Source organism: Medicago sativa, chromosome 1 (assembly GCF_051527215.1).
Source record: "Medicago sativa cultivar Bolivia chromosome 1, Bolivia_mono, whole genome shotgun sequence".
In the NCBI taxonomy this organism is placed as follows: domain Eukaryota; kingdom Viridiplantae; phylum Streptophyta; class Magnoliopsida; order Fabales; family Fabaceae; genus Medicago; species Medicago sativa.
The window spans coordinates 27,012,013-27,027,420 of record NC_140749.1 but is presented as its reverse complement, the minus strand read 5'-3'; the positions used below and the strand labels follow the sequence as shown (position 1 = coordinate 27,027,420).

General features: G+C 33.9%; 2 protein-coding genes across 2 annotated transcripts; both read left to right on the top strand.

The window, feature by feature from the left end:
- Window positions 1-3,967: 3,967 nt before the first annotated feature.
- LOC146953884 (non-specific lipid-transfer protein-like) lies at window positions 3,968-4,795 on the top strand. Its single transcript, XM_085712155.1, has 2 exons — window positions 3,968-4,388; window positions 4,604-4,795. The coding sequence occupies exons 1-2, from the start codon at window positions 4,039-4,041 to the stop codon at window positions 4,611-4,613; spliced, it is 360 nt and encodes a 119-aa protein (XP_085568281.1). The 5' UTR covers window positions 3,968-4,038; the 3' UTR covers window positions 4,614-4,795.
- A 9,776-nt stretch (window positions 4,796-14,571) lies between these two features.
- Window positions 14,572-15,408, top strand: LOC146953883 (uncharacterized). The gene has a single exon (XM_085743033.1). The coding sequence runs from the start codon at window positions 14,572-14,574 to the stop codon at window positions 15,406-15,408; it is 837 nt and encodes a 278-aa protein (XP_085599159.1).

The following is a 15,408-nucleotide window of genomic DNA, read 5'->3' as shown; positions in this document are numbered from 1 at the left end:
TTTTGTCCCCCTAAGATTTAGCCTTTTTGGTCCTTTTGACCAATTTTGACCGGTCAACGCCCATGTGGCATGACATATGTGTAATTATTGGATTAAAATAAATTAAAAAAGCCACCTAATCATTTTTTTAATTAAATAAATGAAAAAGTAATTAAAAAATTTAAAAAATCAGAAGAAAAAAAATTAAAATAAAAACTCAATTCCCAATATTCATAACAATCCCAATCCAATCCAACCCATGTATTTTTTTTTAACAAAACAAAGATAAAATTTAACTCAGAAAAATAAAGATGTGTTGTAAAAAAGAAAAAGAAAATAATGGTGTTTTGCTTAAGTTAGCATAAGAATGATAGAGAGGAAGAGCAGGTTGGGGCATTGAACAATAGTACTTGCTTGCCGAACCTCAAAACAAAACTCTCTTCTGAAAAGTACACACAACAAAACACAAATCCCTTCTATCTCTCTTTGTCTCCAAAACTAACTCAGTTTTTTGATGCCATGGATGACAACGACGAATTCAGAGATTTATACACCTCCCTCCTCTGTCCCTCACAGATCCCCTGCGCCGCATCCCACTTTATCCATGATATACCTCATCAAATTGATCCTCCTGGAACCGCCCCAACACAAGATGAGCCGCCTGTTGAAAAGGAACTTGAAATGTCGGATTCAAAACCAGTCACGGTTGAGGTTGCCATTGAAGGCAATGATCCGATGGATCAAGATGAGGTTAAATTTGACATCGAGGAGAACGAAATTAAAAAAAATGAAGAAATTTTTCTGGGTTGAATTGAGATTGATATGAAGGAATGAAGATGAAGAAATGAAGATTGGGACTTGGGTTTATTTTTAATTTTTTTTCTGATTTTTTAAATATTTTTAATTAGATTTTTCATTTATTTAATTAAAACATGATTATGTGGCTTTTTTTTGTTTATTTAATTTAATAATTACACACGTGGCATGCCACATAGGCGTTGACAGGTCAAAATTGGCCAAAAGGACCAAAGATGCAAAGGGGCTAAATCTTAAGAGGCCAAAATTGTAGTTTTTGTATATAGGGGGCCAAAATCGCAACTTTTTGAAACTTAGGAGGGAAAAGTGCACTTTAGCATGAATAATAATAATTATTATTTTGGGATTTAAGGTGTCACAAGGCTCGCCGATCATTTCTCCAGGTTATTTGGTTTGCATCTGTGTGGGAAATTTGGACAGAAAGAAATCACAGACTACTCACAGGCAAAAAGTGCACAATTGTTGAGTTGGTTGATAAAATTAAGTCGCTCACTTTTATGTGGTTGAAGGCGAAGTTTCATTTTCTTCCCTTTAACTACAATGGTTGGTGGCATAGTCCTTGCACCATTTTGGGCAGTGGTTAATAGCTTGTTGTTTTCTTTCCTGTTGCTTTGTTTTTTATAGTTGTAAATACTGTTGTGACTTTGGTGTTCTTCTCTGACATACCTTGTGCTAGGGAGGACCTTTTGCCGTGGTAATATATCTCATTTTAGCCTTTAAAAAAAAATTATGAATTTCTAACAAAACGTAAACAATTCATATTTAATTCATATTTTGTTATTTTATTTTGGGAAAAATTCTTATAATATTCTAAACAAACCTTCATGAAATTTTTCATTCAAAAATATGAAGGTTACATAGAGTTCATTTAAAAGTTGGGACCAAAAGTGGTGATTGAAAACTTTTGAGGGATTAAAAGTTAAGAAAAATAGAGGAACTAAAACGAAAAGTTTGTATATTTTTTTTTGGTCAGGTAGCCTAGTGGCTAGAATTAAGATGAATAAGTGGGGTGTCCGGGGTTCGAACCCCGGCCCCTGCATATAATAATGCAATGTCCTACCAACTGAGCTATGCTCACGAGACAAAAGTTTGTATATTTATAGAGAAGAAAAAACATATTTAACCTTAAAATATATATTAATGAGAAAGAGAAAGTGACAACTATTAGATATTTAAAACGAAGAGAAAATAATATGCTTAAGGAAGCCCAGTTACGTAATACTCACTCAAATGGTAGGAAAAAAAATGGTAGAAAATCCAATAAGGAATTTTTTTTTCTCTTCTTTCCATTGTTTTTTCTATTAATGGGTTAGGCTTATCCCTCACATTTTTTGTTTCAAATTTTATCTCAAGCAAATTTTTAGCTTAGGAAAACAAAAATAATTATGGGAAATAATGGTGAAATTGACGTGGAATACTATAGAAATTTTGAAATTGACATTCATAGTAGCTATGATGTTACAGTTGAGCGTATAAGCCAAATCTTATTCAAAATTGCACGATTTTCGTTTTGCTATTTACAATAAAAATTTCAAGCACTACTTGTGAATGAAAGTCTTCAAAAATATAAATAGGCAATTGATTACGTTAATTTTTATCTTATTATTATTTAATTCACTAAAAGAAAATATCGTTCACGTTAAGTTCAAGTACGACCCATTATTTGGTCAATTCCTTTTCTGTCAATATGGTTGAAAGTGGCTGAATCCATCCAAAGTTCCACATGTAATTCTTAACATATCATGATGCCGGATATGTTTATTTACAAATAAGTAAAAGAGGCATTCATTTAAAAGTATTTTGTTGAGATGATAAAAAAAATAAATAATTCTTTCGATTTAATTAGAAGATTTGATTTCGAGAAATTTTTCGGAGAGACCGAAGGAGATCCAATTGGGACTATTTCATTTCATTTTTATTTTTGTTGAGATTTGGCTATTTAATAGTTTTTATAATATTTTGGTCCATATTTAGAAACTAAATATTTTATAAATTATTGGTTTGTGCAACCAATTTATAGATTCAAATATTTGTAAAAAAATAAATTATACTCTAGTAGTTCACGAGTTTTAATTAAAGACTAATTTTTCAAGGGAATCCAAATTAAATTTTTTATCCAAAAAATCACTTGTCTGACTTTATTTGATTGGTGTACAATGCACACATTGTAGAGTGTTTATAATTTCCGAATAATGGAATTTTTTCCTAAATATAGAAATAGATACGAGTTTTTGCCGCATTAAATATCTACTTCTCTGTATATTATTATACATTGTTTTGATATTTTCGCATATATTAAAAAGATATAGTTAATTTTATATTAGAACACAAAATTATAAGTGATTTTATAAAATTATCTTTCATAAATGACATGTGGAAGAGAGATTAAACAAATAAACAATCAAATACATAAGAGTCTTGCTAACGAATGCCATATAATGACACTCTTTAAGGATTTCTAATTAAAAAACTATTAATTGAAAAAACTTAATACTTCAATTTCCGATGCATTGAATGCGCAAATTTCTATCAAATTTACCATCTAAAATTCTCAAAGAGTATCCTTACGACATTCGTTAGCATTTATCAAAACATAATAAGAAAAAAAACATTAAAGATGTATTGATATTGTAAAATAATATACGTTTGAGAGAGTAGAACAAAACAAAAATATTTTATCCAAAATGACATTTAATAAAATACAAAGGAAATATATATACATTTTCGGTCACTATTATAAGAAAAAATCTAAATTTTAGATTCACCAAATAAATGTTGTATATGGTCTTTATTATAGACCACATACATAATTTAATGAATAAATTTAAAATGTTGATTTTTCTTTATAATAGTGATCAAAGGATGTATTTTTTATTTGGATCTTTCTAACCAGTGGTCCAACCAATGATTAAAGAATCTATAAATAGAAATTTTATCTTAGAAATATAAGATGTTACTTTTGATATCAAATAATGATTACACAACTTTTTCATATTTTTTTTCTTATTTTGGATGCTTAACTAATGTCCTTGGGTCACTTATTAACATTCTCCTTTTTATTTTGATGATCGTTTACCGTTGAGATATCGATTGTGGGTAAAGTACTCCTTACAAGATAAACGTAAAACATTGGAAGTTGAGATGTCGTATATTCTCTATAAATAACCATTAATTAGATAGGCATACCATAACACAACCATTCAACAATATTCTACACTCACTAACACTAGAATTCACACAATCATGGCTAGTTCAATGCTTACCAAGGTTACTAGTTTGGCTATGATATGCTTGGTTTTGGGCATTCCACTAGCCAATTCTGCCCCTTCATGTCCTGAAGTGCAACAAACTATAGCACCATGCATTCCTTACCTAACAAACCCAGGTCCACCCCCTCCCCCTGAACCATGTTGCATTGGGTTTAAGACTTTAGAAGGCCAAATCAAAACTCCCAAAGATAGTCAAGATGTTTGCTATTGCCTCAAACCCATTGTGGAGAATCCCAAAGTCAATATTTCAGCCCTTGCTTCCCTCCCTAAAGACTGTGGTATGGACACAGGCAATGTGATTAGCCCTGACATGGACTGCAGCAAGTACATTTCTCACCATCAACCCTCCTTTTCTATTTCATATATACTCCTTTATTGTGGTTTAGGGTATACATAAAATTTATATATTATGCTGTGTTGTTACACATTTACAATATGTTAGGGACTAGATTACATGTGTGTGTTTTTTAGGAACTATAAGAAAAACAGTAAAAGATTTGTAAATAAAACTAATATCAATTTCACTTTACTAATTGCAGGGTAAACTAGCACTGAGCAGCTTGCGGGTTGGCGGTTAATGAATAAAGTAATAATTGGTGTTTGGTAATAAACAATACCGACAGAATAAAAAGATGCCTTAATTTCTCCAGTTGTAAGTTGTAACTTAATCCCCGCTAGGGATCACACACTATATATAATTAAAATAAAATCTAAAATGTTTCAGATCAAAATATTCCATTGTTCTACTCTTTTTCTTCGAAACTTGTACGTGAGCCATCGTCTTTTTTGTTTATGTTTTCGCCCCTCAATCATTAGGTACCCATAACCATAAAAGTTTGCAATATTTGGATTTAGCTAGATAGTAACTATTTCAATCAAACTGAACTTAAGAGTAAACTCAACATCATTTCTCTGTTAGGTATTGCTTTTAATTTCAATAACCTTATTGGTATACTCCCTTCAAATATAGGGTTTTATATTTTTTTAACATCAAAATTGATTGGATATATAATAAAAGTTGCATAACCCACAACTAGCAAAAACTATGAGGGCACTTGACCCACAACAATTATGAATTAAAAGAAAGAAGGGAATTCAAAAAAGAGTTAAAGAAACGGGTGATATTAATTCGGCAAACGATCTTATGAGAGATGTGGAAAGTTAGAAATGACAAGATTTTGAACAACGTAGTAGTTTATGTGGTGGAGGACGCTAAAATTAAAGTGACGGCATGGCATACAACATTTTAACCACGCCAATTTTTATTATGAATTAAATGAAAGAAGGGAATTCAGAAAAGATTTAAAGAAAGGGGTGATATTAATTCGGCAAACGATCTTATGAGAGATGTGGAAAGTTAGAAATGACAAGATTTTGAACAACGTAGTAGTTTATGTGGTGGAGGTCGCTAAAATTAAAGTGACGGCATGGCATTCAACATTTTAACCATATGACAACGCCAATTTTTTTCTTGTGTAATTTTTTTGGGTAGAATATCAACGACAACAATTTCAAATTACGTGGTTGTAATACATTATTTTTTAGATTTTTTTTTGCATCACACCGGTTGATACTCGTTCTTACAGGAGATATTAGAATAGTTTTTTTTTTTTTTTTAATTTATCCATTAAAGCAACACCTTAAAATCATTCACGCTTCCCCCCACAGACACAAGCCTTCATCCAAGCACTTTGTATAAAGCCCCCCTTTCACCATCATATACTCCAAAAAACCTCAATCTATGAATCATACATTTTTTGAAATCCACTTTTAAGATCAAACATTGACCTTTAGTTTTTTTTTTCTCTCTCGTAAAATCCACAATTTTATTTACCACCATCACCCCCATCCACCAAATTTCTCCTTGCGAGAAAGACCGATTAGGAGGAGAAAATAATATAATTCATATTGCTGACCAACCTTCTAGCTAAGACCTTTGAAAGGATCTTATACAAAATTCCAAGTAAGGAAATCAGGCGATAATCATCCAACACCATAGGAGATACAATTTTCGGAATCAAAGCCACAAAATAAGAGAGTAAGCATTTAGGCACAACTTCTCATTCACACAAAATTAATCAAACATTATACAAACCTCATCCTTGCTCAAATGCCAAAATTCTTTGACAAAAGAAAAACTAAAACTATTTTACCCCGGACTTTTGTTCCCCCTTCTCTCCTTTACCACCAATTCAATTTTCGACAAGGAAAAATGAATCACCAAGCTGGAGTTCTCATCCTCGGTAAACCAATCAAAGGCACCCCATCCAACTTAGGTCGCTCCCACCAAGGCGACGTGACATCATTAGTAAAATACGCAACCACCTCTCTTCTCACCTCACTAGGATTTTGAACCCGCACATCATTCACTTTAGTGCCTTTAGTGCATCTGAGCTAAATCTCCTCTTGACACATCTATGAAAAAAACTTTCAATTCACATCACCTTCTTTCAACCACTTCGACCAAGATATTTGCATGATCATATACCATTTTTAGCCTTTAGAAGCCTCCATAAATCACCAAACATAGTTTTCCTAACTTAAACCTCTTTTCCATTCAAGAGGCCTACCTCCCTCTTCTTATCTAATTCCACAAGATCCCACAATACATCTCCCCGTATCCCTCCCTATTCGACTCCTTCAAATGGTGATCCACAATAATATAATAAGAGAAAGTATGTGGTTGTGTCGTCTTATTGTTTTGTTTTTGTTTAAAAAGAGACTTAAAACATTACTTTTAAAAACTTTTTTAATGAAAACACACAAAAATATAAAATACATTTAACTGTATATTCGTGACTCTTGAAATTACGTTATCATATTTCTTTTCAATTTTAAGGTGAACCAGTTCAAAATTCAATTTTCTTTTATTATTTTTCTTTAGAAATCTCAAAACACTATTTCGTATTTTGTCCATGTCATAGTTAAAAGAGTAGATCAAATGGAGGAGAGTCAAGTTAAAAGAGGTAGAGGAAGACCTAGGAAAACTATTAGAGAAACTATTAGAAAAGATTTAGAGGTCAATGAGTTGGATCCAAATTTGGTTTATGATAGAACACTATGACATCATTTGATCCATGTAGCTGACCCCACTTAGTGGGATAAGGCATGGTTGTTGTTGTTGTTGTTGTTGTAGAAATCTCAAAACAAACATTTAAACGTGATTTCAGAGCCCTATAAAGGTCGTTTGATGTATTTTAATATTTGAACTAGTGTACCTTCAATCTTCTTTTTTAAAAAAGAAACATATTTTTAATGTTCTTTTTAAGAAAAACATAATCGAATTGAAGAGTAAACGACCGAATAGTAGTCAGTCCCATATAATTCTTACTTATAGGATCTTCATAGCTCCAACAATGTTGCTTGATCATATTTGAAAGTCTAAATTTAATCCACTGGTATTGCATTGACTTGCTCCTAGGCATGTGCGTTTTTTTCTTCTTTTTCAGGAGCAATGGTTCAATTAAAGGTTTAATTCAATTGATATTTGCATAGGATAGATGCAACTTTTTCTTGTATTGCATTGAAGGCGAGAGATAAATAATATACAATATGCAATAGTTTAATTGAACCACATTGATGTTTAACTTAAACATATGTATAGATGTCAACATGTGTATTTCTCAAACTAACAAACACTTCTACTTAAATTGAGTTCACCCATCTAGTGTTAGAACATTGGTGTGAAGTTGAAAGGAAATTGAAAGGTTGCAAGATTAAACATAAATTATGAGACTTTAAGCTAGTGTTTTGTGAATTAAAAAAAATAGAGTTTGATGTCCCACATAAAATAGAACACACATTAATACTGTTAATATTCTGATATTTAAATTTTGAATACCCGATAATAATAAAAATGATAGTATTGATTAATTTTAATTCATGCATATTACAAATGATATTGTAACAACCCGTTTTTCGCTAGGATTATTTTATTTATTTATTTATTATATGTATTTAATTTCTTGTTTGTGTGTTTGATTTGGAATTAGTGGATTTTTAGTCGAGAAATGTATTTTGGTCGTTTTTAAGAATAAGGGTATTTTGGTAATTTGATGAGCGGGGGTAAATTAATAATTTTAGAATGTAGAATATTTTAGTATTTTGGTGTGAATAGTAACTTGCGGTAATTATTTTGAAGTGGTAATTAAACGATGTTTTAGCAAGTTAAGTGTGTAGTAACTTTTAGAATTAAGTGGTAAGAGTTTTTAGGCTCATTCTGAATTGAAGTAACCTAGCCATTTATTGGAGTATATATAGATAACTTATGACAGAAAATTAGAGTTTAGTTATTCATTCACACATTCTCACAAAAAAGGTGACTAGAGAATCATAGAGAGAATTGAGAGAGAAATGAAGATAAAAGATAGAAAAGAACCCAAGTGTAGAGGAAGTTAGGATTCAAAGTGGAAGTGAAGAGTCTTGGTGATTAGCTTAAGCTTAAGGAGAAACAAGGTAAGGGGGATAGGTTTGATCTTTCATAGTAATCTATAATCATTTTCGAGCTTATGGGTCATAATTGATTTGTTTGATTTTGTGAAATTTATGATTATGTGTTGAAATTCGGGTTTATATTTGAGTGGTAATTATTAGTACGTTGAAAGTTATGAAATTAAGTTGTTTATGTGTTCAAACTCATGGTTAATGTTTTGGAATAAGTTGTTTTGAGAATTTATTTTAATTGTGTGAAAATCATGTAATTTTTTATGATTTAAAAATATATTTAATTAGGTCTTTAATTAAATATGTCCTACTATTTTATTCAAAACAAATGACCTTCAACATTTGATTCGGAAAATCTCATTGGAATATTTACCAGTAATTTGATCAAACATTATGCAAACCTCATCCTTGCTCAAATGCAAAAATTCTTTGGCAAAAGAAAAATTAAAACTATTTGATCCCGGATTTTATTCCCCCTTCTCTTCTTTACCACCAATTCAATTTCTAGACAGGTGGGGGATGAGGCTTCTTCATTGTTCTGGAAGGATCCTTGGTTGGATGGTGTTTCCTTAGATGTTAAAATACATTCACCCGTTTTGATTGGGTTTGGGTTTTCCTGGATTTCAAAACATTGGTATGGGACGGGTAAAGGGGATATAGGTACCCACCCCGAATTCATACCCAAACCTATCCCGAATGTAGAAAATTAATTTATTACCCCTTTTAAATAAATAGAAATTAAAACCATAAATTATTTCACTAACACAGTCAAAGTCTCAGTCTTTTAGATGACATTCACTTATCATAGTTCTCTCTTTTCTCCTTCCATATCTCACACTCTCGACCTATCTTTTCTCTACCACCATAGACATCGATCGTCATCATCTATTTGTTGGATAATGCATTACAACATAGTGCTTGGAGATGAAAAATATTTTTATTTTTATTAATTTTTTTTATCAACTACGAATATGGGGATGGGGAGGGGATACCCAAACCCGTCGGGGACGGGGATGAGTTTGATTTCTCATTCCGGTTGGGTATGGGTAGGGTGACGGGTAAGTACATGGAAGTAGGGTATGAGGACGGCGAAGGTAAAACTCGTCCCCACCCCGTCTCATTGTCATGCCTAGTTTTCCTAAATTAAACCCCTTTCCCATTAATTCCACAATATCCTTTTATACATCTCCCTGTATTCCTCCCTTTTCCACTCCTTCAAATGATGATCCACAATAATATAATCAGATAAAGTATGCGGTTGAGTCGTCTTATTGTTTTGTTTTTGTTCAAAAAGAGACTTAAAACATTACTTTTAAAACTTTTTTAACGAAAACTAACAAAAGTCTAAAATACATTTTACTGTATATTTTTTAATCTTGAAATTGTGTTATCATATTTCTTTTCGATTTTAAGGTGTATCCGTTCAAAATTCGATTTTCTTTTATTATTTTTCCACAGAAAACTCAAAACAAACATTTAAACGCGATTTAAGCGCCTTATAAAAGCTATTTGATGTATTTAAATATTTGAACTAGTGTACATTCAATCTTCTTTGTTAAAAAAACATTTTTTCTTTTTAAGGAAAACATAGTGGAATTGAATAGTAAACGACTGAACGGTAGTCAGTTCCATATAATTGTTACTTATAAAATCTTCATAGCTCCAACAACTGTAGCTTGATTATATTTGAAAGTCTAAATTTAATCCACTCGTATTGCATTGACTTACTCTTAGGCATGTGCATTTTTTTTTGACCAAAGCAAACTTAACAGATATTATTAATTAAAAAAATTCAATACAAGGAGGACAAAGGCATGTGATTTTTTTTTTCCTTCTTATTCATGAGCAATTGGTATTTTCATAGGATACATGCAACTTTTTCTTATTCAGAAACAACAAGTTAATAACTCTGCAATATGTAATAGTTTAATTAAACCTCGTTGATGTTTTTTTTTTTAAGCAAAAAGATAATATAATAAAATGAAAATAGAAAGATACAAAGACTGGGGGGACATAGGACCTGACCCAGGAAAACCCCAACGGGAATACAACTTTATAAATCAGCCTAGGTGTATCTACTTTAATCTATCCTAACATAAGTTCACTAATCATAGGCGCAATCCAGCGAACCCGCGTACGGGCGCGAAACCAGATTACAAAAAATAATGAAAAGTGAAAATATGCATATAACTGTTAACAACAGCTCCCTGAAAAACAACAAGTATAAAAGCTCTTTTGAGCAAGCAACGCGTAAGAACTCAGATCGCGGGATGAGTCCGATACGTCAGTAACCAGACCCTTTCGGGTTATTGTAACCGACCCTTTCGGGTTTTTGTAACCAAACCACCGCAACAAGCAAGCTGTTAAATCACAACCAAACCACCAAGAAGGACAAAATCCAGAACCACCAGTCTTTGAACAAAAGCATGAAACCACCGGTGTCTAACGAGCAAAACAAAGAATCCGGTAATAGAACCTGAAAACAAACAAACAGTACAAAACAATAACGATTCAAAAACAGAAAACAAAGCAGCTCCCAAGAACGAAGCACATTCACGACGACAAAAGCACTCTCTTTCGCCTCTGATGTAGATTGAAAACAGATCGGAACAGGGCCCAAACAGAACCACGAAATCTGAAACTAACCCAAACCAACACGTCCCAAGAACGACGTCGAACCATAGGAACGACGACGGAAAAGAGTTAAACGCGCAGATCTGCTACCATCGGAATGAAAGAGATTGAATTTCCATTGATTTGTTTTTAAATGAACTATGGGTATTTGAGTTTCTCTGTTGAAATGTGTTCCAAAAAGAACGCTCTTCATGAGGTATATATTTAGATCTATCTATACTGGTTCAGCTAACATAGAGAGAAGAATACTAGATTATGCATCTTATAGGTTCTTGGAGTGATGAAGTGTTATGGGAGAAGGCTATTCAACTCTATTTTGATTTGGAGATAAATTCAGATCCAATGGCTATGGTTGCTAGCTAGTATAACCTTATCAAATGCTATTATTGTTAGTGACATTTCAGAAACAACAAGTTTTGAAAGATAAAGATGTTAAAGAAATTAAGCATATATTATGAGTTAAATATGTTTTTGATCTCTATAAATATATCAAAATCTTTTTTAGTCATTCTACAAAATTTCTTTAATTTTTAGTTCCCCAAAAAAATTTCACCAGCATTTTTTTGTCATTACTTTTAAGTCAACTCTTGTTATAAAACCTTCATATTTTAGAATATTATAAGAATCTCTCATAAAAGAAATGATTTTTTTTTTTACAAAACATAAATTAAAGAAAATGATTTTTTTTTTACAAAACATAAATTAAATAAGGAAAAAAAAATGAGTGAGAGGAGATCGTGGTCGAGAGAGAGAGGCGGTTCTCATCGGTTTCATCGTGGGAAACCGCGCCGGTATTCACCTTCACCGGAGGCGAGGTACTATGGGGGGAATGGGGTCCAAGCAGGGTGCCACCATATTGGGGGGGTGGGGGTTTAGGGGAGAGGTGTCAGGTGCGAGACCGCGAAAGGGTAAAGCGTCTGAACAGGTGGATGGACAACGGGACAGGCTTCGAGAGGATCAACGACGCGGAGGAGCATGGGAGGAGCAGCATCGACGACAGTCTAGGGTTAGGGTTAGGTATGTTCCAAATTGAGCTACAGGGATTACGAGGATGAGCTGGATTTTTTTGAATTGGAGGTATATTACGATGGACGTGTTATTCTGAAGTACGCGCATCCAGGTCGTTCAATGATCAATCATCATCGTGAGAAGGAAGTTCCATGGCAGCGTTACGCTTCACGTCATGGCCGTTTTTCATCACGTCTGAAACAGCAACAGGAACTCGCTTTCTTTTTTGGTGAAGCTGCGCGCCCATTATATGATGTGCAGCGATATAAAACGCAACAACATGCACAAAAGGAAAACCGCATCAATTGTGGACAGAAGGAAAACATAACAAATCATGGTGAAGCTGCGCGACTTCTTTATGATGTGCAGAGGTCTAAAGCGTATCAACATGAGGATGTCTTTCTTGACAATTGTGGTACTGAACTTAAGAATTTTGTGTCTTTTTACTTTACAAATGTACCATAAGATATTCCCAATATTTCTTTACGTAAAGGTTTCGAGGTTTGTGGTATGATGGAGGATGTATACTTGGCTCGCAAACGTAATGTCAATGATGGTATTTTTGGCTTTGTGTGTTTTTGTAAAGTGTGTGATGTTGATAAATTTCTGAAAGCTTTGAATAATGTGTGGTTTGGGGATTGTAAGGTGGTGGTGAAGGTAGCTAGTTTTGGTAGGTTTGGAAATAAGAAGCCAGTTGGTGGTACTAGGGTTGAGGGAGGAAAAATTATAGAGGGAGAAAAAAGAAAGATGAGGGATGGTAAGTTTAAAGAGGGAAAAAATAATAAGGTGGATGTGGATCAAGTAGATGCGAAAGGTATGGGGAATGTTGTTGGCGGTAAACCGGTGTTGAAGGATGTGGCCATCCGTAAGGGGAAGGAGGAGTTAGTGGTGCCTGTTTTGAATGGCGAAGCTATACCAGTTTTACAAAGGAATATCTTTGATACGGGTTTTGAAAAGCTTGTGATTATTCCGATGGGTGCTAATAAGGTATTTTTGAGATCTCTTGATGATGGGGATGTCTGTTCTTTGTTATCAGAAGCAGCTGGATTTTTCAATAATTTCTTTTCCAAACCTGTAATGTGGAATAAGAATACTTTGATCCGTGAACGCGGTGCGTGGGTAAGAATTTACGGTGTACCACTTTATGCCTGGAACATAGAGTTTTTTAAATTATATGTTCTGGATGTTGGTTGTTTGTTGAGAGTTGACGATATTACTGTGGACAGAGATCATTTTGATTATGCAAGGGTGTTATTGTCAACAACATCTTTGAATATTATTCATATAGGGGCTCAAGTTATGGTAGATGGAGTGCTTTTTGAGTTTCAAGTTATTGAAGAATGGGATTTTTCATTGGGTGAGGATGCTTGCCTATTAGATGAAAAAGAGATTCAAGATGATGCTAATTCTGGTACACCTGATGAACATGTTGATGATATTGGTCGTGGTGATGTTGATGATCTTTTACAACATCTTTCGGAAGACTAGAAGGATGACGATTTTGGGCAGCATGTTCATCATTCATCTCCTAAAAATGGCGCAGCTAAGGTGGAAACTACTATTAATTCACTTTCGACTTCTATTCAGCAGCATGATGTGATCCCTTCTTTGATACCGAAGGAAGTTACTAATTCAGAGCAGGCACCAGATGTCAAGGATGGAGGCAAGTCTCGAGATTTTTTATCTGGCGCTAAGAGAGTGGTTAAGCAAACTTCATCTTGTCCTTCTTGTCGGGTTCGTTCGACATCTTCAGGTCCATGGAGTTTGGAACGGGTTAACAGACATAGGTGTGACAATATTGGGGTTACTTTAAAGTCTAAGTATAAAGTTATTGGTAATTCTTTTTCTCAAGGTGTTCCTAAAATTACTAAAAAGAAGGGTAGTGGCTATCTCCGTCATTGTGCACAAAGTTTGAAGCGTATTGCTTGACTTTCTGAAAAAGATCGTAAATAGGTTCTTCGTGCCTTCCAAAGGACAATGAAGCAGTGTAAGTTGTCCTCTAATGGTTCCAAGGTTAAGGTAACTTCAATTGACGGGTCATCACATAGTGCTTCTCAATCTTCAATTAACAATGATTGGGAAAATTGGTTGGTTCTTCATGGTAATAATAAGGTGGTTACTGATGATGTTTGTGAGATTGGGAAAATTGGTGGGTATTAAATTTAATGGTGACAAAAATAACATGTTTGATGTGTTGTCTGGGGTGAGAAGAAAAAATTCAGAGGGAGGAGGGAGAGGGGAATAGGCTGTGAGGCTTGTTGGTGGTGGGGGGAGGGAGTTGGTGTGGTGTTCGGTGTGTGTCATGAAGATAATGTCCTGGAATGTAAGGGGTTTAGGTGGGTTTGAAAAAAGGAGGGAGGTGTGTAAGTTGGTGAGGGAGAAATAACCTTTTATCCTTTGTATTCAAGTAACAAAGTTACCTATGTTTGATGCTCTTGTGTGTCGTTCGATATGGGGTGATATTAATGTTGATTTTTCTTACCAACCATCGATTGGCGCATCGGGTGGTTTAGTCACAATTTGGGATAGAAACGAGGTTGAAGTGTTGTCGTCTATGTCATTTGAGCATACTTTGGTGATTTTAGGTCGTTTTGTGAATACAGGAGATCAATTTGTTCTATTTAATGTTTATGCACCTTGTGATGTAATCCGTCAGGAGGCTCTTTGGAATAATATTTCTAACAGATTGAATTCTCTTACTGGCCATAATGACTGTATTTGTGGAGATTTTAATGTGGTCCGTAGATTTAATGAAAGACGGAGTGTGGGAAGTGGGTCCAGTCAAGTAGGTTGCGTCCCTTTTAATCAGTTTATTAAAGGAAATACTTTGATTGACCTTCCTCTTCGAGGTCATCGGTTCACGTGGTTTAGGGGGGACGGGAGTTCAATGAGTTGTATCGACCGGTTTTTGCTATCAGAATGTTGGAGTTTGACTTGGCCAAATTGTTTTCAGATGGTGTCTGCTCGTGGGTTGTTTGATCATTGCCCGTTAGTTCTTACTGTGGATGATGAGAATTGGGGTCCGAGACCGTTACGAATGTTAAAGTGTTGGGAGAGTTTGCCTGGTTATCATACTCTCGTGTGTGACAGATGGACCTCTTTACAGATTGAAGGATGGGGTGGTTATGTCTTGAAAGAGCAATTGAAATTGATAAAGCTGGCTTTGCAGAAGTGGCATCATAATCACTCTCAAAATTTACTTGCTAAATTATTGTCTCTGAAAGATAAAATTTCAGCCGTTGACTTAAAAGGGGAATAA